General features: G+C 39.0%; 2 protein-coding genes across 2 annotated transcripts in view; both read left to right on the top strand.

Moving 5' to 3' along the window:
• The first annotated feature begins 2951 nt into the window (after positions 1 to 2951).
• mrpl16 (mitochondrial ribosomal protein L16) lies at positions 2952 to 15607 on the top strand. Its single transcript, XM_061975343.2, has 5 exons — positions 2952 to 3166; positions 7212 to 7283; positions 7403 to 7551; positions 7619 to 7912; positions 15224 to 15607. Exons 1-5 carry the CDS (start codon positions 3100 to 3102, stop codon positions 15413 to 15415), a joined length of 774 nt encoding a protein of 257 aa, XP_061831327.2. The 5' UTR covers positions 2952 to 3099; the 3' UTR covers positions 15416 to 15607.
• A 654-nt stretch (positions 15608 to 16261) lies between these two features.
• Positions 16262 to 25914, top strand: part of cenpq (centromere protein Q) — an 11558-nt gene continuing 1905 nt past the window's right edge. The window contains exons 1-6 of the mRNA XM_061975345.2: positions 16262 to 16769; positions 16868 to 16919; positions 17868 to 17958; positions 19856 to 19924; positions 20020 to 20149; positions 25900 to 25914. The exon at positions 25900 to 25914 is cut by the window's right edge and continues 105 nt beyond it. Of these exons, the coding sequence (XP_061831329.2) occupies positions 16668 to 16769; positions 16868 to 16919; positions 17868 to 17958; positions 19856 to 19924; positions 20020 to 20149; positions 25900 to 25914 (459 nt within the window). The 5' untranslated portion in view covers positions 16262 to 16667. The remainder of the gene's footprint in view (positions 16770 to 16867; positions 16920 to 17867; positions 17959 to 19855; positions 19925 to 20019; positions 20150 to 25899) is intronic.

Here is a 25914-nt window from a genome sequence, read left to right as displayed (position 1 = left end):
TTATAAATATTTTTATTTTTTATTTATGTAAATATGTATATTTATGTGTATTCATATTAATGCATATGCAATTATGTATATATGTATATATATATGTATATATATATATATGTATATATATATATATATATATATATATATATATATATATATATATATATATATATATATATATATATATATATATATTTGTATAAAATATTTTTCCCATGGAAAAACGGTTGTTTATAAATATGTATTAATCCAATACATATCCATCCATCCATTTCTACCACTTGTTGTAATAAAATTGTCTATGCTCTCCAATATTCTTTCATAATTGATTTGACAGTGGCAGTTTAACAAAACTATGCCAAGTACAGTAATGGCACCTCCATACAAACAGTATTTATCTATTTGTTCATTTTAATCCCCCGACTATAGTCATGTTTATAAAGCCCTTAACATCCTAAAAAAAAATCACCGAATTGTATATTTTTGGGGGCCCGAATTTTTGCAAATATATTTTATTGAATTTTTGGGGGCCCGAATGTTAAATTTTTAATTTGATGGGGTATTGCCCCCTTAAAAATTAGAACAAATTACCCCCTGCGACCAGATTTACGTTTCATCCTGAATATCGATGGAGACGTCGATAATGAGAGGACGCATGTCAAAGTAATCAATCATAATTGGTACAAATATTGATGATGACACAGTTAGCATGTTAACTGTTAACATGCTTTTTTATTTTATTTGTTTCTATTGAACAACAAACATATATATCCACAATGTACATAAAAGTCAAGGCACTTGCAACATATTCAACAATTTTACACATCCATCGGGTTGAGCAAAATATGACTTTAACAAAACATGTCAAGGAAAGAAAATACAAGCAAATACAAATTGAGTATTGAAAATAATAATAATAAACAATATGATAAAATACTAAATTCAAAAAAAGACACAAAAAAAAAGGGCTAATTTAAATCACTTTAAATGTTTTCAATAAAGATATAAATTTAAAGGGCTTTTGTAATTTTAATTATTTTCCAAGATTTAATTGATCATTTGAAACCATTAGGCCAATTAGAAAATGTAGTTTTTACTTTACGAAATCGACATTTATGTATAAAATTTTTTTGCTTGGAGCATAATAATGTTGACAAACATTTCTATGTTACCATCATTTATAAATATGCCAAATTTGATCTCTTCTATAGTGAATGGAGTCATCTCCACACCCTTTCTGATCTCCTCCCAAAACACATGTACAGTCTCACATTCCACAAACAGATGATTGACATCCTCTACAGCTCCATAGCTGTCAACCTCCATGTTAAATTTTAGTTTAAAAAAATAATTTTAAGGGTATATTCCATTAATAGTTTTAAATTGTATGTCTACCTATTTAGTTTTTTTAAAAATAGGTCATAAAATATATCCAAATTATTTTCTTAGTTTGTCTGGATAAAAAATAATTCACAACAAAATTTTGATTAAAAACGTGTATTTCCCAAAAAAATAAAAAAATAAAAATAATATATATATATATATATATATATATATATATATATATATATATATATATATATATATATATATATATATATACACACAAACATCAAAATATTTTTCTTAGTTGTTTGGGATAATAAATTACAAAAATGTGTTCATGAAAAACTTGTCAGTATCTCCCAACTTAGTAAAAAAAAAAAAAAAAAAAAAAAAAAATATATATATATATATATATATATATATATAAAATATATCCAAAAAATTCTCCTTAACTTATTCTGGTTAATACAAACAATCACAAAAATTGTTTGATGAAAAACATGCATCTCCCAATTTAGATACCTACCTTCAGAAATAAATAAAATACTTTTGTTTTAGCTTTTTTTTGTATAAAAAAAACTATATGCATGTAATAAAAGAGACATTCAAAGTGTGTGTTTATTTTAAATATATTTCTTTATTATAAAAAAAAAGTTATTATTTTTGTGGAAAAATCTCACAAAATGTTCTGCGTAGAATGACATGTTGCCTTTTATTAAAGATACATTTGGAACATTCAATTCCATTAGCTCCTAATGTAGTTTTTTTTAAATAAGTAATAAAAAATATCCAAATATTTTTTCTTAGTTTTTGTAAAAAAATACATTTACAAAATTGTTTTTATGAAAAACATGTCTCTCCCAATTTACTTTTTTAAATATTTTTTTTAATTAAAAAAAAATATATTTTAAATACGTCCAAATTATATTTTTTTCTGGATAATAAAAAAATATAAATATATTTTCATGGAATAACATGTACTACCAATTTAGTATTTTTTAAACGAGTAATAAAATATATCCAAATATTTTTTCTGGATAAAAACTAATTTACAAAAATGTTTTGATGAAAAACATGTAAGTATGTTTTAAAAAAAATAAGTAATACAATATACCCAAAATATTTTTTAGTTTTTCTGGATCACAAAACACTAAACGTAATGTTTTCAATTTAGTTTTTTTTTTAAACAAATAAAATATATCCAAATAATTTATATGGGGGGGAAACATTTTTTTAAATTGTTTTCATGATAAACATGTACTACCAATTTTTTTTTTTTTTTTAAATAAGTAGTAAAATATATCAAAATTATTTTTTTAGGTTGATTTGCAACACTAAATTGGCCCCAGTGTGTGAATGTGAGTGTGAATGTTGTCTATCTGTGTTGGCCCTGCGATGAGGTGGCGACTTGTCCAGGGTGTACCCCGCCTTCCACCCATGTGCACCTGAGATAGGCTCCAGCAACCCCGAACGGTAGAACAAGCGGTAGAAAATGGATGGATGGATGGATGGATGTATTTTTTGGGCAGCAGAAAATAACTGGGCAGATGAAGCAGGTCTCTATTGTTGTAGTTCCTCGTGTACTCGACAAGGAGCGGTATAACACGTTGGAGGGCTTCGTTCCAACGCACGAAGAAGAACGACGCTGCGGAAGTGACGTCATCAAAGCGGTGCTCCCGACCTTGCGTAGAGCATGGAATTTATTTAAAAAGCAACCTAAAATGTTCTCACATTACGTGCTGTTTTATTGCTCGTGTTGATTTGATCAAGATTCACACGATGATATCTTTAATCAAGACTGCCGTGTGTAGCGTGGCCGCCGTCTGTAGCCGTGGTCACCAACAAGGTAACTAATTTTTGGGACAAAATCAATAGGTTAGGCAAATCATTATTTTCCGTGGTTTTTATTTTGTGTTACATCATTTGTATTCTGTGAAACTACATTGTAAGTTACAAAAACGAATGGACTTGAACTCCTTTGGAGCGAGCGTGCAAACCCTTTTAACGTACATCCGGGTTACCGCATAGAACACAAAAGTCGTCCTCATATGACGTCATCAATCAGCCAACACTGATTATTTGTGTCAATTTGTTGATAGGGAAATTTCCATACATAAAAGTCGTTGTTTTAGTGAAACCCTCTCTTTGGATTAATAATGTAAAAATATTAGCTATAATTTAGGTCTTTAAAAAGTTAAAATAATCTTTTAAATCCATCCATCCATCTTCTACGCTTATCCGAGGTCGGGTCGCGGGGGCAGCAGCCTAAGCAGGGAAGCCCAGACTTTCCTCTCCCCAGCCACTTCGTCCAGCTCCTCCCGGGGGATCCCAAGGCGTTCCCAGGCCAGCCGGGAGACATAGTCTTCCCAACGTGTCCTGGCTCTTCCCCGCGGCCTCCTACCGGTCGGACGTGCCTGACCAGATGCCCGAACCACCTCATCTGGCTCCTCTCGATGTGGAGGAGCAGTGGCTTTACTTTGAGCTCCCCCCGGATGGCAGAGCTTCTCACCCTATCTCTAAGGGAGAGCCCCGCCACCCGGCGGAGGAAACTCATTTCGGCCGCCTGTACCCGTGATCTTGTCCTTTCGGTCATAACCCAAAGCTCATGACCATAGGTGAGGATGGGAACGTAGATCGACCGGTAAATTGAGAGCTTTGCCTTCCGGCTCAGCTCCTTCTTCACCACAACGGATCGATGCAGCGTCCGCATTACTGAAGATGGCGCAGCGATCCGCCTGTCGATCTCACGATCCACTTTTCCCTCACTCGTGAACAAGACTCCTAGGTACTTGAACTCCTCCACTTGGGGCAGGGTCTCCTCCCCAACCCGGAGATGGCACTCCACCCTTTTCCGGGCGAGAACCATGGACTCGGACTTGGAGGTGCTGATTCTCATCCCAGTCGCTTCACACTCGGCTGCGAACCGATCCAGTGAGAGCTGAAGATCCTGGCCAGATGAAGGCATCAGGACCACATCATCTGCAAAAAGTAGAGACCTAATCCTGCAGCCACCAAACCGGATCCCCTCAAAGCCTAGACTGCGCCTAGAAATTCTGTCCATAAAAGTCCATCTTTTAAATCAGTGGTTCTTAATAGAGATGTCCGATAATATTGGCCTGCCGATAAATGCTTTAAAAAATGTAATATCGGAAATTATCGGTACTGGTTTTTTATTAACGGTATCGGGTTTTTTTTATTTTTATTTTTTTTATTAAATCAACATAAAAACAAGATACACTTACAATTAGTGCACCAACCCAAAAAACCTCCCTCCCCCATTTACACTCATTCACACAAAAGGGATGTTTATTTCTGTTATTAATATTCTGGTTCCTACATTATATATCAATATATATCAATACAGTCCGCAAGGGATACAGTCCGTAAGCACACATGATTGTGCGTGCTGCTGGTCCACTAATAGTACTAACCTTTAACAGTTAATTTTACTCATTTTCATTAATTACTAGTTTCTATGTAACTGTTTTTATATTGTTTTACTTTATTTTTTATTCAAGAAATTTTTGTAAATGTATTTATCTTATTTTATTTTATTAATTAAAAAAAAAAAAGGACCATATCTTCACCATACCTGGTTGTCCAAATTAGGCATAATAATGAGTTAATTCCACGACTGTATATATCGGTATCGGTAATTAAGAGTTGGACAATATCGGATATTGGCAAAAAAGCCATTATCGGACATTCCTAGTTCTTAACCTTTTAGACCTCAGGGTCCAACTTTTCCACCATAGAAGGGCCCAAATATTAACACCGAATTCGTAATCTTACTCATGATTTTAATGTATTCAATAATTACATCTAACCTACCTACAGTTTACAACCTTTTCAAATGATATGAAAGCATGTGTTAATCACAAAGATGATTTATTTACTTGGTTAGGCCAAGGCTGATTAAGAAAAAAGGTACTAACCAAATATACTGCATGAGAAGGGACTCTAAATTGACATACAATTATGTTTTGCTGAAATAAATTAATTACCGTATTTTTCGGAGTATAAGTCGCTCTGGAGTATAAGTCGCACCAGCCGAAAATGCATAATAAAGAAGGAAAAAAAAACATATATAAGTTGCACTGGAGTATAAGTCGCATTTTTTTTGGGAAATTTATTTGATAAAAGCCAACACCAAGAATAGACATTTGAAAGGCAATTTAAAATAAATAAAGAATAGTGAACAACAGGCTGAATAAGTGTACGTTATATGAGGCATAAATAACCAACTGGTATGTTAACGTAACATATTATGGTAAGAGTCATTCAAATAACTATAACATATAGAACATGCTATACGTTTACCAAACAATCTGTCACTCCTAATCGCTAAATCCGATGAAATCTTTTACGTCTAGTCTCTTACGTGAATGCGCTAAATAATATTATTTGATATTTTACTGTAATGTGTTAATAATTTCACACATAAGTCGCTGCTGAGTATAAGTCACACTATGGAAAAAAAACTGCGACTTATAGTCCGAAAAATACGGTAATGATTATGTTTAACTTAACTGTCAATAAAATTAAAGTGCAAATAAAAACTACGGCTTCACCACTTTAATCATAATTTTTGCGCTTAAAACAACACTACGATTTTAGCTGCAGACTACTTCTGTTTAATATTGTCATTGCTGCCAGAAGTAGTGGAAAAGTGTATCACAACTGAGTACTGCTGCGGCCCTTAGAGGGAAACAGATCATTTTGGCGGCCCTATGGTTAATAAACACTGCTTTAAGTTATTGCCTTTATTGGTTATCCATCCATCCATTTTCTACCGCTTATTCCCTTCGGGGTCGCGGGGGGGCGCTGGAGTCTATCTCAGCTACAATCGGTCGGAAGGCGGGGTACACCCTGGACAAGTCGCCACCTCATCACAGGGCCAACACAGACAGACAGACAACATTATTCACTGTTATTTTTTAAACATGTTTTATTAATGGAAATGTGTATATGTTGTTCATTATTCAGAGAACAACTCATTACAATTTTATAAATACTAAATTGAGTTAAGATTTACCATCAATTACTGCCACATTCTATTGTTTTTTTTATTACATAAAATATTTAAATATATTCACTGTTATTTTTTAAACATTTGTTTTATTAATGGAAATGTGTATATGTTGTTTATTATTTAGAGAACAACTTATTACAATTTTATAAATAAAAAATGTATTATTTGGGTAAGATTTACCATCAATTAATAGCTCATTTTATTAAGTTAAAGTTAAAGTCCCAATGATTGTCACACACACACTAGGTGTGGTGAAATTTGTCCTCTGCATTTGACCCATCCCCTTGTTCATCCCCTGGGAGGTGAGGGGAGCAGTGGGCAGCAGCGGTGCCGCGCCCGGGAATCATTTTTGGTGATTTAACCCCCAATTCCAACCCTTGATGCTGAGTGCCAAGCAGGGAGGTAATGGGTCCCATTTTTTTATAGTCTTTGGTATGACTCGGCCGGGGTTTGAACTCACAACCTACCGATCTCAGGGCGGACACTCTAACCACTAGGCCACTGAGTAGGTCTATGGACTATTAATTGGTTACTTTATTTTTCTTTTACATAAGCCCGGTTTGTTTGTTACTAGTCTCCTTCAATTTATATTGCCTGTATTATTTTGACTTTTATTTGCTTAAGCAGGTTTTATTTGTATATAGATTGTATTTTTCTTCTTCCATATTGACATGAAAATTGCTCAACCTGTTGTCAATTATTGAATTGTATAGGAAGTGCCTTATTTAGTTTGTATAGTCATTGTTGTTTGTTCAATTGTAGAATAAAAAAAAAGACTCAACAAATAGTCAAACTTTTGCAAGGGCATATAAAACAACACGGCCAAGTGATGAGTTTTACTTAACGAATGTGTGTACAGGACTCCTGCACGGCCACTTGAAAGCTCTAACCTCCGGAGTGAAGACATACGAAATCCCTCCTGACTTCAGCGGTATTGCTTTCTTTTGCACTTCCTATTTTAATCTCATTTGTTTGTATTTCCTTCAAAGCACATCCCATGTTTGAGTGCACCATCTTAACCTATCATTTGTTTTTTTTCCCTTTTTAAAGATGTGCTGATGCCAGAGAGGACCAAACTGAAGTTTATGGACAAGGTGCCTAACTTGAAAAAACCTAAGAAGGAGATGAAGAAGCTGCGAGACATTCAAGGCCCCGCTATGACTTCGAACACCTTCACCAATGGACAGTACGCCATAGTGGTAAGGTCATGTATTATGAATACTCCTGATTGTGACACTTAAACTCCCTTCCCTTCGTGGTGCCCAGGCTATGGGTGGGGGCTACCTCCATTTTGGCCACATCGAGATGATGCGTCTAATAGTCAACCGAAAGATGGACACCAGAACCACGTTTGCCCGCTGGCGCATCAAAGCCCCGTACAAGCCCATCACCCGTAAAGGGCTCGGTCAGCGCATGGGTGGAGGCAAGGGAGCCATCGACCACTACGTGACGCCTGTGCGCTGCGGTCGCTTTATCATAGAAGTCGGGGGAAAGGTGGAGCTCAAGGAAGTGGAGGATTACCTCATCGAAATCACCAAAAAGCTTCCATTTCCTTCTAAGGTGAGACTCGCCTGCCACAACATTCGATACACTTGCATACTCTGACAAGATCCAATAATACTGTCCAGAAAACAGTGATGTCGCAATTACCCAGTCATACATTTTTTTTTAGAAATGGTATCAATGTATATATATATATATATATATATATATATATACATATATATATATATATATATATATATAATATATCAATCACCCCGGAAAAGGGTGGAGTGCCATCTCCGGGTTGGGGAGGAGATCTTGCCCCAAGTGGAGGAGTTCAAGTACCTCGGAGTCTTGTTCACGAGTGAGGGAAGAGTGGATCGTGAGATCGACAGGCGGATCGGTGCGGCGTCTTCAGTAATGCGGACGCTGTATCGATCTGTTGTGGTGAAGAAGGAGCTGAGCCGGAAGGCAAAGCTCTCAATTTACCGGTCGATCTACGTTCCCATCCTCACCTATGGTCATGAGCTTTGGGTTATGACCGAAAGGACAAGATCACGGGTACAAGCGGCCGAAATTAGTTTCCTCCGCCGGGTGGCGGGGCTCTCCCTTAGAGATAGGGTGAGAAGCTCTGTCATCCGGGGGGAGCTCAAAGTAAAGCCGCTGCTCCTCCACATCGAGAGGAGCCAGATGAGGTGGTTCGGGCATCTGGTCAGGATGCCACCCGAGCGCCTCCCTAAGGAGGTGTTTAGGGCACGTCCGACCGGTAGGAGGCCACGGGGAAGACCCAGGACACGTTGGGAAGACTATGTCTCCCGGCTGGCCTGGGAACGCCTCGGGATCCCCCGGGAGGAGCTGGACGAAGTGGCTGGGGAGAGGGAAGTCTGGGCTTCCCTGCTTAGGCTGCTGCCCCCGCGACCCGACCTCGGATAAGCGGAAGAAGATGGATGGATGGATGGATGGTATCAATGTATATAAATATTTTTATTTTGTCAACGTAAGTTGGAAAATAAATATTTTAATACCCTTTTCGTCAAAGAAAACCCTGTTTTTCATGGCAAAACCCCCAAATATGCAATATTTTCCCCCGAAAAAATGTCAAACTGGAATATTTAATGTGACATAATTGGAGCCTTAAAAAGTTCAATAATTTATATTAACTAGAGATGTCCGATAATGGCTTTTTTGTCGATATTCCGATATTGTCCAACTCTTTAATTACCGATATCAACCGATACCGATATATACAGTCGTGGAATTAACACATTATTATGCCTAATTTTGTTGTGATGCCCCGCTGGATGCATTAAACGATGTAACAAGGTTTTCCAAAATTAATCAACTCAAGTTATGGGGAAAAAAATGCCAACATGGCACTGCCATATTTATTATTGAAGTCACAAAGTGCATTATTTTTTTAACATGCCTCAAAACAGCAGCTTGGAATTTGGGACATGCTCTCCCTGAGAGAGCATGAGGAGGTTGAGGTGGGGGTGGGGGGGGTGGGGGGGGTTAGGGGGTGACAAGGGGTGTGGATTGTCGCGTCTCGGAAGAGTTAGTGCTGCAAGGGATTCTGGGTATTTGTTCTGTTGTGTTACGGTGTGGATGTTCTCCCGAAATGTGTTTGTCATTCTTGTTTGGTGTGGGTTCACAGTGTGGCGCATATTTGTAACAGTGTTAGAGTTGTTTATGCGGCCACCCTCAGTGTGACCTGTATGGCTGTTGACCAAGTATGCCTTGCATTACATGCAAAATACGATAAGGGTATCGCAACTGGCTCACCTTTACAGGTACTCGCCCCTGCACCATCTGTGAGCCTGTGGCCTCGCTCTCTTCATCTCTCCTTCCATCAAAGCACCGGCGGGACTCTGCATGGCAGGGACGTCCTCCTCCCTGAGCCAAGACCAAGCTTGACCGCATACCTCAACTGGACATGAGTTGGTTGGCATCAGTAGGTTCTCAAATGGGCACCCCCCCGTCATCAACGTTTTGTCGAATTTAAGCCCATGACGCTTCGGAGGGGCTCGTGTCCTGGATCTACCCCTGCTGAATGCCACCCAACTCTATGTCCCTAGTCCTTCAGTAGGTCGGCTCTGCCACCGCACCTTTCTTTGTATCCAAATCCAGCGTGATGCTTCCTCTGCCCTTTTTAGTGGTGTTGACTACCAGCCACTTCCTAGCCAGCCCCTCGATCCATAGCAGTCCGAGGGCTCTCCAGAGCGACCGCCCCGCAAAGCCTCTACAGCCCACCTCCACCGGTAGGTTCCAGGCCTTCCATCCATTTTGCTGGCTCTCGAGGATGAGGGTTTGGTACTTCATGAGCTTGCGTTCGTACGCCTCCTCCATCCTCTCTTCCCAAGGTACTGTCAGCTCGATAAGCACCACCTGTTTGGTTCCTCTAGACCACAGAGCAATATCAGGTCTCAGGGTAGTGTGGACTATCTCCTCTGGGAATTTGAGCTGCTTCTTCAGGTCGGCCCGCATCTCCCAGTCGTTTGCCGTGGCCAGGACTCATTTGTTCCTCCCTCCTGCTGCTGCTTTTTCACCTGCCCTGATGAAGTGGATGAAGGGAGGCCCATTAGAGAGCTGCCTTGTCCTCTTCCTGGCCTGCTCAACACCCTCTGCCAGCTGAGCAAGGATCTGGTCATGATGCCACCGGAACTTGCCATCTGCTAAACTTGAGTGACAAGAGGAGAGGACATGCTCCAGGTTAGCTATCTTCCCGCAGAGTGTGCAGCTGGGGCTCTCTACCATTCCCCAAGTATGGAGGTTTGATGGGGTGTAGTGATGGGATCGGCAGTTCTTTTGACTGTACTGAATCACTAGAATCAGTTCCTTAAATTGATTCGTTCAAAAAATGTGTTCACCGAATCACCGAATCACTTCTGCAGCAGCAGTTCTGTGTGCAGGTCGGCAAATCATGAGTCAGTCAGTAACAGATTCCCCAGCGGCAGATCTCGGTGTGTGTCAGTTCGCGAACGACACAAGCCCTCAGCACCCAATGAACGACACGCACAGTGACTGAACGAGAGCCTCAATGTGACGTCCTCCTCCGCGACACAGTCAGTTCTCTGTGTCAGTAGGTTCGCGAGTCCTGTTGTTAAATATGTTTTATTGCACTGAAATGAAAATAAGAAATAAATAAAAATGGGAAATAAAAAAAATAGTTATAGCCTACTAAAATGCTTGCAATCAACAGTTAAATAAATAGGCCTTGTTTGTTTAGTGCAAAAACAAATATTAAATTAAGAAACCCTTAACAAATGCCAACAAAAAAACTAAATGTTCTGTAGCAAAGAAAATGTAAACTTAAATATGCAAACAAAAAGAAAATAAATACCTTCAAAATAAAACAAATAAATTAAGAGCCAGAAATGCCAACATAAAAACTAAATGTTCTGTAGCCTACGTTTAAAAATATAACAAAGAAAATATTAACTTAAATGTGCGAACAAAAAGAAAATAAATAGGCTACCTAAGTTGGTAGAGTGGCCGTGCCAGCAATCAGAGGGTTGCTGGTTACTGGGGTTCAATCCCCACCTTCTACCATCCTAGTCACGTCCGTTGTGTCCTTGGGCAAGACACTTCACCCCTTGCTCCTGATGGCTGCTGGTTAGCGCCTTGCATGGCAGCTCCCGCCATCAGTGTGTGAATGTGTGTGTGAATGGGTGAATGTGGAAATACTGTCAAAGCGCTTTGAGTACCTTGAAGGTAGAAAAGCGCTATACAAGTATAACCCATTTATCATTTATTTATTTATTTATTTATTTAAATAAAACAAATATTAAACCAAGTGCCAGAAAAGCCAACATTAAAACTAAAATTTCTGTAGCTTACATTTAGAAATATAAAAATGGAAATATCAACTTAAATATGCAATAAAAAAGAAAATAAATAGCTTAAATAATATAAATATCAAGATAAATAATAGCCTATGTATATGTACATACATTAGTTATTATTTTTATTTTAAATCTTCTCAAAACAGCCTGCCCTACACTTTACCCCCCGCCCCTCCCCCTCGCGTCGCTGCTGCTCAGCCTTGCCCTGCACTGACTTTCTTTCTGTCTCCTCTACTCTCATAACTTCATGTGTTGAGATAATGGGGATGGGGCGCGTGTGTGTGTTTGTTTTCATGTGGCTTGAGTCAACATTAGCCGTTAGCTTGGAGAATGAATGGAGAACGGATGCCAATGGCATGAAACATATCCCCGCGACGGGAGGAGAAACACTGGCGGCATTGGGGCAAGCAGAGCAGAGAGCGAGAGCGTTATCGTTCACTGAGTGATTCATGTCGTTAATCCGCGGTGAACGAATCGTTCGCTCAGTCCCTCCCCCCGCCCCCATGATGAGTAGCTGGCTGCGTCGTTCGCCGACGTCACAGAATGCGGCAGTTCCACTCATACCGGCATGGTCGCGGCGGAGCTCAACTGAACTGAGAAAGGAACGAATCAGTTCATGAAGTGATTTGGTTTAGTACGTTCACTCAAAAGATTAGTTCGTTCGAACGAATCGTTCGCGAACGACACAACATTAATGGGGTGGGCAGGACATCATATGTAGAACACCGCAGGAACCTGATCCGGTGGCCTTCCATGCCCCAGATGTCCTGCCAGGTTAGAGATCTGTCTTTTACACTCTCCCATCTAGTCCAGCTGCCTTGTTTGTTCATGGCTACCGCCTTGACATACCGGCTTTCCTCCTCAGCCTTTCGGACCTCCCTCTGCACCAAGCCTCGCCGCTCCTTTGGGTCAGCTTTGTTCCATCTTGTTCTGGATGAGCAACCCAGACCAAGTCTTCCCTGGGCTACTGATCCCACAATGTCCACGTGATGCAGTCGATCCTCCGCCTCCCTCAGTGCTTTGCTGGCTGACCACTTTCTGACGACAATGCCTGCCTGCCGTACTCGCTCGTCTTTGCTGTCTCGTAGCATCAAGGCCTGGCGTGTTTTTGTCACCTTGTACTCCTCCACCACTGATGTTATTGGCAGCTGTAGCTTGCTTCCTGTGCTGTACAGTCCAATGGAACAGAAGCTTCTTGGGACACCCAGCCATCTCCTCAAGTAGGTGTTCAACTTCCTCTCCAGACTCTCAACTGTGGATACAGGTACCTCTTAAACCAGGAGTGGCCAGAGCAGACGGGGGAGAACCCCATGTTGGTAACCCCAGGCCTTATACTTGCCCGGGAGGCCGCTCTTTTCGAGGGATGTCATCCAGGCTTCTGCTTGGCTAAGCATTTCTTTCACACTCAGTCGGTCATTGAGGTCTGCCCTGTACCACTTCCCCAAGCACTTCACAGGTTTGTCTTGGACAGTTGGGATGATGTTCTCCCTGATCTTGAAGCGAAACTGGTCCTGAACACGCCCTTTCTTGTGTGTGTGAAAAGCCGTAGATATTATGTGATTGGGCCGGCACGCAAAGGCAGTGCCTTTTAAGGTTTATTGGCGCTCTGTACGTCTCCCTATGTCCGTGTACACAGCGGCGTTTTAAAAAGTCATACATTTTACTTTTTAAAGCCGATACCGATAATTTTGAAACCGATGCCGATAATTTCCGATATTACATTTTAAAGCATTTATCGGCCGATAATATCGGCATCCGATATTATCGGACATCTCTAATAATAACATTGAGTTTAATCATCTATTATTTTTGGAACAATGACAGTTAAAAAAATTCATAAACTCATAAAAGTGTTAAAAATTAGTCATACATTTTATTTTATTTTGTTTTTTACTTTCAATGCTTATGTCCAGATCAACTTCAGATCTATCCATCAATTATAAGTCTATCATTTTTTGTTTTGTTTTATGCCCTTTTTGTCAAGGAAAACATTGTTTTTTATTACAGAAAAAACACAAATAATGCCCAAATTTAAAATCTGATATATTTGATGTGGAACATTTGGAGCCTAAATAGGTCAATAAATGATAACAATATTGATTTTAATAATTATGTTTTGACCAATGACAATATAAAAATAAAAATCCCACTGAAATTCTTGGGGACCCAAAGCATACTTGCCAACCTTGAGACCTCCGATTTCGGGAGGTGGGGAAAGGGGGTGGGCGTGGTCGGGGTGGGACGGGGGCGTGGCTAAAAGGGGAGGAGTATATTTACAGCTAGAATTCACCAAGTCAAGTATTTCATATATATATATATATATATATATATATGTATATACAAATATATATATATATATATATATATATATATATATATATATATATATATATATATATATATATATATATATATTTTTTTTTTTTTTTTAAATTATATATATATATATATATATATATATATTATTATATTATATATATATATATATATACATAAAATAAATACTTGAATTTCAGTGTTCATTTATTTACACATATACACACACATAACACTCATCTACTCATTGTTGAGTTAAGGGTTTTATTGTCCATCCTTGTTCTATTCTCTTGTCACTATTTTTCGAACCATGCTGAACACCCTCTCTGATGATGCATTGATGTGTGGCACGCACAAAAGTGCTTTCATCAAATGCACTAGATGGCAGTATTGTCCTGTTTAAGAGTGTCACAACATTGCTGTTTACGGCAGACGAACTGCTTTACGGTATACAAAAAAGTGACTGCTGTTGTTGTGTGTTGTTGCCACGCTGGGAGGACGTTAATGAAACTGCCTAACAATAAACCCACATAAGAAACCAAGAACTCGCCCTCCATCATTCTATAGTTATAACGTGATTGGGCAGGTACGCTTTTTTATATTGTGGAGGACCTGAGTCCGCCTGAATTTCGGGAGATTTTCGGGAGAAAATTTGTCCCGGGAGGTTTTCGGGAGAGGCGCTGAATTTCGGGAGTCTCCCGGAAAATCCGGGAGGGTTGGCAAGTATGACCCAAAGGGGCCCCACTCATAAAAGTGGTATTAAGCTGTGTGTGTGTGTGTGTGTGTGTGTGTGTGTGTGTGTGTGTGTGTGTGTGTGTGTGTGTGTGTGTGTGTGTGTGTGTGTGTGTGTGTGTGTGTGTGTGTGTGTGTGTGTGTGTGTGTGTGTGTGTGTGTGTGTGTGTGTGTGTGTGTGTGTGTGTGTGTGTGTGTGTGTGTGTGTGTGTGTGTGTGTGTGTGTGTGTGTGTGTGTGTGTGTGTGATGTTAATTTCTTCTTCTGTAGACAACATAGGAGCAGTAACAATATTCCAACTAACATGAAAACCTGTGAATTGGTCTTTTTATTTAATTACCGAAGAACTGCAGTGCTTATGAGTATGTATATAAATATGTGTGTGTATATATATGTGTGTGTGTGTATATATATATATATATATATATATATATATATATATATATATATATATATAATTATTTTTTTATTTGCAACTTTCTTTGTATCTCCAACAGGTGATGAGTAGAGAGAGCCTAGAAGCCTTCAAACAGAAACAGATCGACAAGGAGAAGAATAACCAAAACCCATGGACTTTCAAAAAGATCGTCCAAGGGAACATGCTCGGTATTAGGAAGGTCCTCAGCCCGCGTGACCTGGCGAATCAGGGACGATACACAGGAAAATTTTTCTCTCCTGGTAGAGTGTGATTGTCCTTAAAGACACTTCTTTTCAACGCCATTGGAGGATCCTTCGATCTACTTTTCCGAATATATATGAGAGACTCGTGCTATGCATTTCCATTTTAAATGTCTTCATCGTCATCACCTTTTTCTGACAAATCCACCCATAACAATATTGAGTTTTAGCCTCATCAATAAAAAAATATTTCAATGTGAAAACGCATTTCTACACTCAATTACAACGCGATCCAATCAAAAACACGAATAAGAAGACCATGCAGTAAATGCTGAGTAGGCATCTTTATTTCAGTTTTTTTCCTGTTAGCAACAGTCTTCGGATACTTAAACATGTTCAGATACTTCAAAACTCATGTTTTAAATGTTTATACATATTTTAAGGTGCATAGTACTTGTACTAAACAAAAGCAAAAAGGTTTTATAGAAAAATTTGAAACTCCATTAAACTTATTCGGGTGTTAGCATTAAGTGGTCAATTGTACGGAATATGTACTGTACTGTGCAATCTACTAATAAAAGTCTCAAACTCAATCAATCAATCCAAATTGCCCAAACAAGAACATTGGAAATAACATAGGTGGGATATTTTGTCTTTTTTACAAAATAATTACATGTGTATTGATAGCAGGTGTTTTAAGTTGTCGTTAAAGTAAGCTAAATGCAAATTGCAAGCAAGTTATAATTTGTTTTCTGTATACGAAAAATAATTACATGTGTATTGATAGCAGGTGTTTTAAGTTGTCGTTAAAGTAAGCTAAATGCAAATTGCAAGCAAGTTATAATTTGTTTTCTGTATACGACGCATCATATTGCATTGCCTTGAATGGGAAACTGGCCCCCACCAAGATGGCCGCCATGAAGTCATGTCACGTTGGCCGCTACAGCGTGCTGACGTAAGATGGGAACATTACAAGATTTCGCCCTGCGGTATTACTGATAGGTTGTATATGTTGCCATTATTTCTTTAAAATGTAATGTAATCTTTCTGGAAGAACAAAGACTATTTATATTAAGTGACTAATAAGAAATCAACACAAGTTATCTTTTTTAGTTCCTATGGTTTGGACAGGTATTGAGCAGAAGCGAAACATCTGCCTATGAGGGAAAATGGAGGGGTAACTTTTTGAAGTGACGCATGCGTGTTTATGCACACTTCGAAATGTGGCGCGGAGACGGCATATTGTAAATAAACGCGAGGACGTTGGAACCTTTGCCATAAATGAACATATGTACTGATAAATAAACGGAAAGGTGAATTAAAATGAAGCCCGTACGCGGTTCTAATCGAAGAGCAAAAAATGTACCCGACCTAAAAAAGAAGACTAAAACTACAAATGTTGTCAATTCATCAACAGAACATCCGGTAAGACAACGTAAACATTTATTTTTATGTCCATTAATGTTTGTACTTCCGGTCAAAATGACTACTAAAATGTCTTTATTTGTGGTTATTTTGTGAAGGATTCTCCACGCAGGGACGACGATGACAGGCAATCACCGAAGAAAAGAAAAGGTGTGTTTTAGTTTTCAGCTCCTTGCTTACTTCGATTAATTAAACATGTTAGAATCGTGTTAATTATTTTGTGGTTGTAGTCACTTAATGTTTAGTCCCTAATGTAGCAAATATGGCCGAAATATCAGACATAACCTCAGTATAATTCAGTGCAGTTTTACACCACTGACAATTATAACAAATTGTTTACTTAAAATCCTGTGTTATTATGATGTGTGAATATCTTTACATTTTAATACAACCCCTGTATTAGATGCCATTAGAGTAGGGGTGTCCAAACTTTTTCCACTGACTGAAAAATGTAAGCATGTGGGGGCCATTTTAATATTTTCATTTTCAAAACCAATACAATATATATATTTATAAAACCTTTCAGGGTCTCAGTCAAAAAATATTTTAAAAAGTCATATGTTAATTTAAATCTGTCGATCAACTTCAGATACATCTGAAGTATAGGTCAGGAACAAACACAGAGGCTATTTCCTCCCTATTAGCCTGTTTCGCATGTTTCCCTGCTCTTCAGGGGATTTTATATCAAATCTAAAATATTTTATATTTTAAGAAAAAAAACCATCAAAAAGTGGAATAAAAGAGCAAACAGGTGAACTGTATTTTATATTTGATATAAAATCCCCTGAAGAGCAGGGAAACCTGCAAAACAGGCTTGTAGGGATGAAATAGCCTCTGTTTTTTCCTGACCTAACGTATATTCCGCTCTACCCCGGTATTGAGCACTGTATAACGAATAAACCACAGAAACCTCGACTATATATATATATATATATATATATATATATGTATATGTATGTAGGTTTGTCCAAACTTTTGGGCTGTACTGTACCTACTGCAACATTTACTGACTTGCAAAAGACAATATTTTGTATATGTTACAACCAAAGTTGTATTATTGTCTCTCATATGCTCCACTTGTCGCTATGTTTGCAACAGCTCCCCTTAAGGTCGGCGTTCGAGGAAACCTGAAGAAGATCCGCAGGTCCTCCATCATTGCACTGGAGAACATGATGGACCTGGCCATACTGTGGGTTTGTTACTTTTGAGCAATGTGCTGGTCAGGGTTTTATGCTGCCCATTCTCCATGAGTGAGATACCAATACCAATACCAATCACATGTATTAACTGTAAATATTCCCATGTGTTTATGATGAGTTGACAGTAGAGATGTCCGATAATATCGGACTGGCGATATTATCGGCCGATAAATGCGTTAAAATGTAATATCGGAAATGATCGGTATCGGTTTCAAAAAGTAAAATGTATAACTTTTTAAAACGCCGCTGTACGGAGTGGTACACGGACGTAGGGAGAAGTACAGAGCAGTTGCATCTCCCAGTCATACTTGCCTACCCTCCTGATTTTCCCGGGAGACTTGCGAATTTCAGTGCCCCTCCCGAAAATCTCCCGGGGCAACCATTCTCCCGAATTTCTCCCGATTTCCACCCAGACAACAATATTGGGGGCGTGCCTTAAAGGCACTGCCTTTGCGTGGAGGCCCAATCACATAATATCTACGGCTTTTCACACACACACAAGTGAATGCCATTCATACTTGGTCAACAGCCATACAGGTCACACTGAGGGTGACCTGTATTGAAATGAGTTCCCAGCGAGAAGACCAAAAGCTGTCTTTGAAACTGTTGCGTTTCGACCAGTTGTTCCTCCCAGGGAATTCAAGTTGCTGGTCACTCCCAAGCTCTTTTGATGACACATAAGCTGAGTAAGAAGGACCACCAGAGACAGAATAGGTATTTTGTAATTTATTTCCAAAGCCTTTGGAAATAAACGTGAGACCAAATCCAGTACAGAAGCGCTCACTAGCGCAGCTAAAAATGGTCTAATCTAATATCACGGAAAACACTCTTCTATAACGTCTCCCTTGCCCCCACCCTCGTTGTCCCTTCCTCCACAGCTGGGCACAGGAACAGATAAGAGAAATGATTTATTGCTACTCCCCTTGGACTTGAGGATAACCAGAAATGGAAAAACACTCTCCTCTCCTATCTCCCCCCCCCCCCCTCTCTCACCTCAACACATGTCCATTGTGTCTCTTATCTAAAGTTGGCCTGAGACGAGAAGCAGAGAAGATCCCTCCTCACATTCCTAAAATTCAAAGTTGGCACACAGTACTTGCAGACAACCAGAAGAGAACAAATAAAGAACACTAGCTGTTTTGTAATATGACTATGAAAATAAAGAAGTAACACACAAATATGGATATATATAATCATCTGCCTCCGTCAAAACCTACCAAGAAGAAGGCTTGTAAAACTCTACTGTGTAAGGGGGGAAGCAACATGAAGGTGTTTCTGTTTCTTTCATGTATTGTAATCAACAGAAAGATATAGTTTTAACCCAAGAACTACAAAGCGGAGAGAAGGCAGGGTCTGCCCAAGTTCCAGACGACCTCTTTTTTGAACTGTTTTACGAACCTCTTTTTTGAACCGACCTTTTTCTGTGAACTGTTTACGACCTTTTCTGTGAACTGTTTACGACCCGCGTCCCTTAGAAACAGCTGTGGCCATGTGGTCAGGGAAGGTCCAAATAAAAGAAGGAGGCGTGCAATCTTTTGGCAGAGCGTGCTAGAGACTGTACAAGAGTACAGACCAGACGTTTCTCCTCAAATTGAGCCAAATTGAATTCCGTCTCTGTTTGATTCTTTGCTTCTTGTCCTGTTTAATAGATGTCATCAGTGTTTGAACCTGACAACGACAGATATTTTTTGGGGAAAAAAAATCTATTTTAGATTTTTGTGAATCGATTGAGATAGACTCCAGCACCCCCCCTTGACCCTGTAAGGGACAAGCGGTAGAAAATGGATGGATGGATGGATTAAGAATCATTACAAATAAGAATAGCGATTCAACCGAAAATTTTAGGCCGCCCTAATAACCACATGTTTACACATACTGTGTTCACAGGTCAACTCTTGTTATGGGACAGAGAGAGAAGAAGGAGAGCCAGGAACATCTAAATATTCTAAAAAACAGGCAAGTCTTAAGAGTAGAAATTCCTTGACTATTACTAACCTGCAAGCTGCTTCTTTCCAAGTAAAAACTAACGGAATGAATGCACTTTAAATCAGGTTCCTAACTCATTGTGCAGAGCTCCAAGTCCCAGTGAAGAAACAGGAAGAGCTCGGAAATTCATCACAGCGCCACCAGGTGGAGAAAAAGAAGTCAGCACTCGGGCAGCAGACTCTTATCTCCCTGGAGGTGAGGTCAGATGTTGGGGTGTCCCGATACAACTTTTTCCACTTCCAATACGATATTGGAGCCTTGGGTATTGGCTGATACCTATGTTGATCCCATATCAGCAGGAATCATAGTGCATGTTTTTATTTTGTCATGCGGATCGTTAGGTACCGTATAAGGTTCGATGAAGTGATATTACTTATACAAACCCCGTTTCCATATGAGTTGGGAAATTGTGTTAGATGTAAATATAAACGGAATACAATGATTTGCAAATCCTTTTCAACCCATATTCAATTGAATGCACTACAAAGACAACATATTTGATGTTCAAAATCATAAACTTAATTTTTTTTTTGCAAATAATAATTAACTTATAATTTCATGGCTGCAACACGTGCCAAAGTAGTTGGGAAAGGGCATGTTCACCACTGTGTTACATGGCCTTATCTTTTTAACAACACTCAGTAAACGTTTGGGAATTGAGGAGACACATTTTTTAAGCTTCTCAGGTGGAATTCTTTCCCATTCTTGCTTGATGTACAGCTTAAGTTGTTCAACAGTCCGGGGGTCTCCGTTGTGGTATTTTAGGCTTCATAATGCACCACACATTTTCAATAGGAGACAGGTCTGGACTACAGGCAGGCCAGTCTAGTACCCGCACTCTTTTACTATGAAGCCACGTTGATGTAACACATGGTTTGACATTGTCTTGCTGAAATAAGCAGGGGCGTCCATGGTAACGTTGCTTGGATGGCAACATATGTTGCTCCAAAACCTGTATGTACTTTTCAGCATTAATGGCGCCTTCACAGATGTGTAAGTTACCCATGTCTTGGGCACTAATACACCCCCATACCATCACACATGCTGGCTTTTCAACTTTGCGCCTATAACAATCCAAATGGTTCTTTTCCTCTTTGGTCCGGAGGACACGACGTCCACAGTTTCCAAAAACAATTTGAAATGTGGACTCGTCAGACCACATAACACTTTACCACTTTGTATCAGTCCATCTTAGATGAGCTCAGGCCCAGCAAAGCCGACGGCGTTTCTGGGTGTTGTTGATAAACTGTTTTCGCCTTGCATAGGAGAGTTTTAACTTGCACTTACATATGTAGCGACCAACTGTAGTTACTGACAGTGGGTTTCTGAAGTGTTCCTGAGCCCATGTGGTGATATCCTTTACACACTGATGTCGCTTGTTGATGCAGTACAGCCTGAGGGATCGAAGGTCACAGGCTTAGCTGCTTACGTGCAGTGGTTTCTCCAGATTCTCTGAACCCTTTGATGATATTACGGACCGTACATGGTGAAATCCCTAAATTCCTTGCAATAGCTGGTTGAGAAAGGGTTTTCTTAAACTGTTCAAAAATTTGCTCATGCATTTGTTGACAAAGTGGTGACCCTCGCCCCATCCTCGTTTGTGAATGACTGAGCATTTCATGGAATCTACTTCTATACCCAATCATAGCACCCACCTGTTCCCAATTTGCCTGTTCACCTGTGGGGTGTTCCAAATAAGTGTTTGATGAGCATTCCTCAACTTTATCAGTATTTATTGCCACCTTTCCCAACTTCTTTGTCACGTGTTGCTGGCATCAAATTCTAAAGTTAATGATTATTTGAAAAAAAAAAAATATTTATCAGTTTGAACATCAAATATGTTGTCTTTGTAGCATATTCAACTGAATATGGGTCGAAAATTATTTGCAAATCATTGTATTCCGTTTATATTTACATCTAACACAATTTTCCATTTTATATGGAAACGGGGTTTGTAGAACAATGGTAGGTATAGAAAAACACTAACCTTATGACAGACTTACGCTGTCTTTAAATCAAAATGGGGTGGTACGCAATAATTTATTAAGTTAGGTTCATGTCGCAGTCGTCGAATGATACGGACACGTTTGTTGCTGGATACTTTCTCATACACTTCTGCCTTGGAGACTTCTTAACGTGTAGCAAATATAATTATTTGATATTTTTTTATATTGACAATGTGCTGTTTTACATTACTAATAACATTGGTTGGTTGGTTGAAGTTTATTACCAACATGTATACAATTTCAATATGATACATCAGACATTATCATTTTTTCTTTACATGTCCGAAAAAGAGTAGGAAGAAGCAGAGCTTATTTAATATCACCCCTTTTTCTACCTCATCGCAATTCCTGTACGAACATATGTTCACTTCCTGTTCTCCATGTGTACATCATTTACATCAATTCATCCCGAATACAACTGTTCTTTACATACATCGTTAAGTCAGTTGCGATTCACATAATGACACGAATAATATCCTATTTTGGATAAGTTCAATACGTTTGTCGTAATACGTCCTTGTACTTTGAACAGTTTCTTAAAGATAGAATGCACTCGCGTTTAGAGACTCTTTAACGTCTGTCCCTTGATGTCTCTGACACTTGCTTGGCCCCGTTACTCCGGTTCTACTTTCCCTCTTTAAAAAGCCGCCACTGTCCTCTTAATATTTGCACATTTTGTAGATGGCTGTTTGCGGGTACATCTGAGATATATGAAAATGACGTCCACATCACAGACATGCTGACAGCGCCCCAGACAATGGCGTGCGTTTTGGTTTTTGCTTTTTTCGGTAATCAAAGTCTTTTTTCGGTAGTCGAGTCTCGGTACATCGCTTGTCAAAGTTTGCGCAAATCCATCCATCCATTTTCTACCGTTAGTCCCTTAAGGGGGTGCTGGATCATATCTCAGCTGCATTCGGGCGCAAATAATATATCAATTCATACTGTAATGACCAGCTGGTGTTATTGTATTTCCATTTTTCGGCATTATTCGATATTTTGATTGATGTCAGCCATTTTGGGCCAAAGTGTTCTTTATTAGGGACCGCAATGTCCCTTTGGGACAGAGGACCCTATTGTAATTGTAAGGTTTTATTATTATTATTCCGCCGCCTCTTTGAGCTGTAATTTGACCCCCTTAACATGCTTCAAAACTCACCATATTTGACACACACATCAGGACTAGCGAAAATTGCGATCTAATTAAAAACCTAGCCCCAAAACTCAAAATTGCGCTCTAGCGCCCCCTAGGAAGAAAACACAGACAAAACTGCCTCTAACTCCCAGTAGGAATGTCGTAGAGACATGAAACAAAAACCTCTATGTCGGTCTCACTTAGACCTACATTTCATACACTGACATCTTTCAGCAAAAATCAACAGGAAGTTTGCAATTCCCCCTTCAAAACAAAAGTTTAGTAAAAACAGTCACTTTTGCCTCTTTGAGCTGTAATTTGATCCCCTTAACATGCTTCAAAACTCACCAAACTGGACGCACACATCAGGACTGGCAAAAATTGCGCTCTCATAAAAAAATCCAACCCCAGAACTCAAAATTGCCCCCTAGGAAGAAAACACAGACACAACTGCTCCTAGGAAGAAAACTCAGACAAAACTGCCTGTAACTTCCAGTAGGAATGTCGTAGAGACATGAAACAAAAACCTCTATGTAGGTCTCACTTAGACCTACATTTCATAGATTGACAACCCCCAGCAAAAATCAACAGGAAGTTTGCAATTCCCCCTTCAAAACAAAAGTTTTGTAAAAACCGGTCACCTTTTTTCAAACATTATCTCCTCTGAGCGCGTTTGTCGTGTCGGCTTCAAACTAGCACAGGAGAGAGATTGAACCCTTCTGATTAAAAGTTGACGAAAGAGTTTTAATTACTGCTCCGGTTTGGATTTTATGTGCCGTCAAAGTCGGTCCCGTCCATCGCTGCTTGCAGCTTTAATTTTATTTTATTTTTTACTCCCTCTTATAACACTGTATCTACTGAATTTTTTTATGTATAAAACATCATTTTTTAGCAAAATGTACCATGTGTATGTTCAATTGTACAGGTTACTATTCACTTATTTTGAAGCATTTTTAAAACATTTTTTTGTATGTTTCATGGTTTAAATTCAAATTAAAGTATACCAATGCTAAAATACTTGTCTCAAATGTTAGGTATATGTATTAATGTCAATTTGTGAGAGAGATTCTGTTTCCAGAATGAATGTAAATACATTTACAAGAAATAACAGCTGCATAAGATTTTCGTTTTTTTTGTAATTGCTATTTTTGTACATTTATGGCTCTAAAAAAAAAACGCCAGGATATTTTGCGGAGAACTTTTAACCTAATGTCCACAATGGCATTGTCTGTGCAAAAATGCAAAAAAAGAGTAGTGCCCAGACGTGGGAACGAAAATCACTTTCTAGCCACTTTTTCCCGGTTCACCTTATGGCTTATTAATGTTTTATGATTGTGTGGCTTGGATTTAATGTCATTTTTTTCCCACGTTTGCAAACACAATGCCCATGCCTGAAAAGTGATTGGCGAAGAATAGGGAAGTGTTGTTTTGTGTCCGGAGAAGCGATACAACTCACGATACAAAAGTGTTGCACGCATACTTGCCAACCCTCCCGGATTTTCCGGGAGACTCCCGAAATTCAGCGCCTCTCCCGAAAACCTGCCGGGACAAATTTTCTCCCGAAAATCTCCCGAAATTCAGGCGGAGCTGGAGGCCACGCCCCCTCCAGCTCCATGCGGACCTGAGTGACGTGTTGACAGCCTGTTCTCACGTCCGCTTTCCCACCATATAAACAGCTAATGATCAAGGGCGAGTTCTTGGTTTCTTATGTGTGTTTATTGTTAGGCAGTTTCATTAACGTCCTCCCAGCGCGGTAACAACACACAACAACAGCAGTCAAGTTTTCGTCCCCCGTAAAGCAGTCCGTCTGCCGTAAACAGCAATGTTGTGACACTTTTAAACAGGACAATACTGCCATCTACTGTACATGCATGTGACCCACCCATAATGTGTCACATTTTTGTGTTGATTTATTTATTTTATTTTGTGGTTTGAATTTGTTTTTGGAGCTGTCATTACAGATTTATCAGTATTCACATTGGTCAGTAGGGGGCAGTAGGGCGTTTCTTCCCAATTGAATGCTATTACCTGCAGACCGGAAGTGTCTTGTCATTCTGATGAGCGCGACCAGTCTGTGAACAATTGAAACGTACTGTGTGCTTTTTCCTCCTGTATAACAGGTTAGTTTTGGTGAATCAACTCACTGAATAATATCCATTTGATCTTTATAAGTTTAAGTACACATTCTGATGGTGGAGCCTAACTCTAAAGTGTTTGTGAGTTGTAGTTTGTATTTGTGAATGAATCCAGTATATTTGTATAATGTGTGTGTTCTGAAATAGTGACAGAGAATAGAACAAGGATGGACAATTCAACCCTTAACTCAACAATGAGTAGATGAGTGTTATGTGTGTGTATGTGTAAATAAATGAACACTGAAATTCAAGTTTTTTTTTAATATATATATATATATATATATATATATATGTAATAAAATATATATATATAGCTAGAATTCACTGAAAGTCAAGTATTTCTTATATATATATATCTTAACCACGCCCCCAACCACGCCCCCCGCCCCACCCCCGACCACGCCCCCCACCCCCACACCCCTACCTCCCGAAATCAGAGGTCTCAAGGTTGGCAAGTATGGTTGCACGGGAGGTAAAACCTGTTGGAATTGTGTCGTTTGTTATCATAGGATTGGTAATAAAAGTTAAAAATAGCGCCTGAATTTTTGTGACTTGTTCTGGGTGCTACAATACATTATATTACTTTAATTTGTTTTCAAGTAAAAAAAAAACATATTTTGAAGGCGTATTAAATAGAAAACCTGAGGTCCTATGCTGTTTTAATGTTTCTAGAAAAACCTCCAATCT

Source organism: Nerophis lumbriciformis, linkage group LG15 (genome assembly GCF_033978685.3).
Source record: "Nerophis lumbriciformis linkage group LG15, RoL_Nlum_v2.1, whole genome shotgun sequence".
Lineage (NCBI taxonomy): Eukaryota > Metazoa > Chordata > Actinopteri > Syngnathiformes > Syngnathidae > Nerophis > Nerophis lumbriciformis.
The sequence above is the reverse complement of the archived record's forward strand: the minus strand, read 5'-3'. Positions and strand labels throughout refer to the sequence as shown.

Coding starts and splice junctions, on each gene's coding strand:
- mrpl16 (XM_061975343.2), top strand. CDS start 3,100: ATGATATCTTTAATCAAGACTGCCGTGTGTAGCGTGGCCGCCGTCTGT. Junction 7,284..7,402: donor AATCCCTCCTGACTTCAGCG/GTATTGCTTTCT, acceptor CCCTTTTTAAAG/ATGTGCTGATGCCAGAGAGG. Junction 7,552..7,618: donor ATGGACAGTACGCCATAGTG/GTAAGGTCATGT, acceptor CGTGGTGCCCAG/GCTATGGGTGGGGGCTACCT.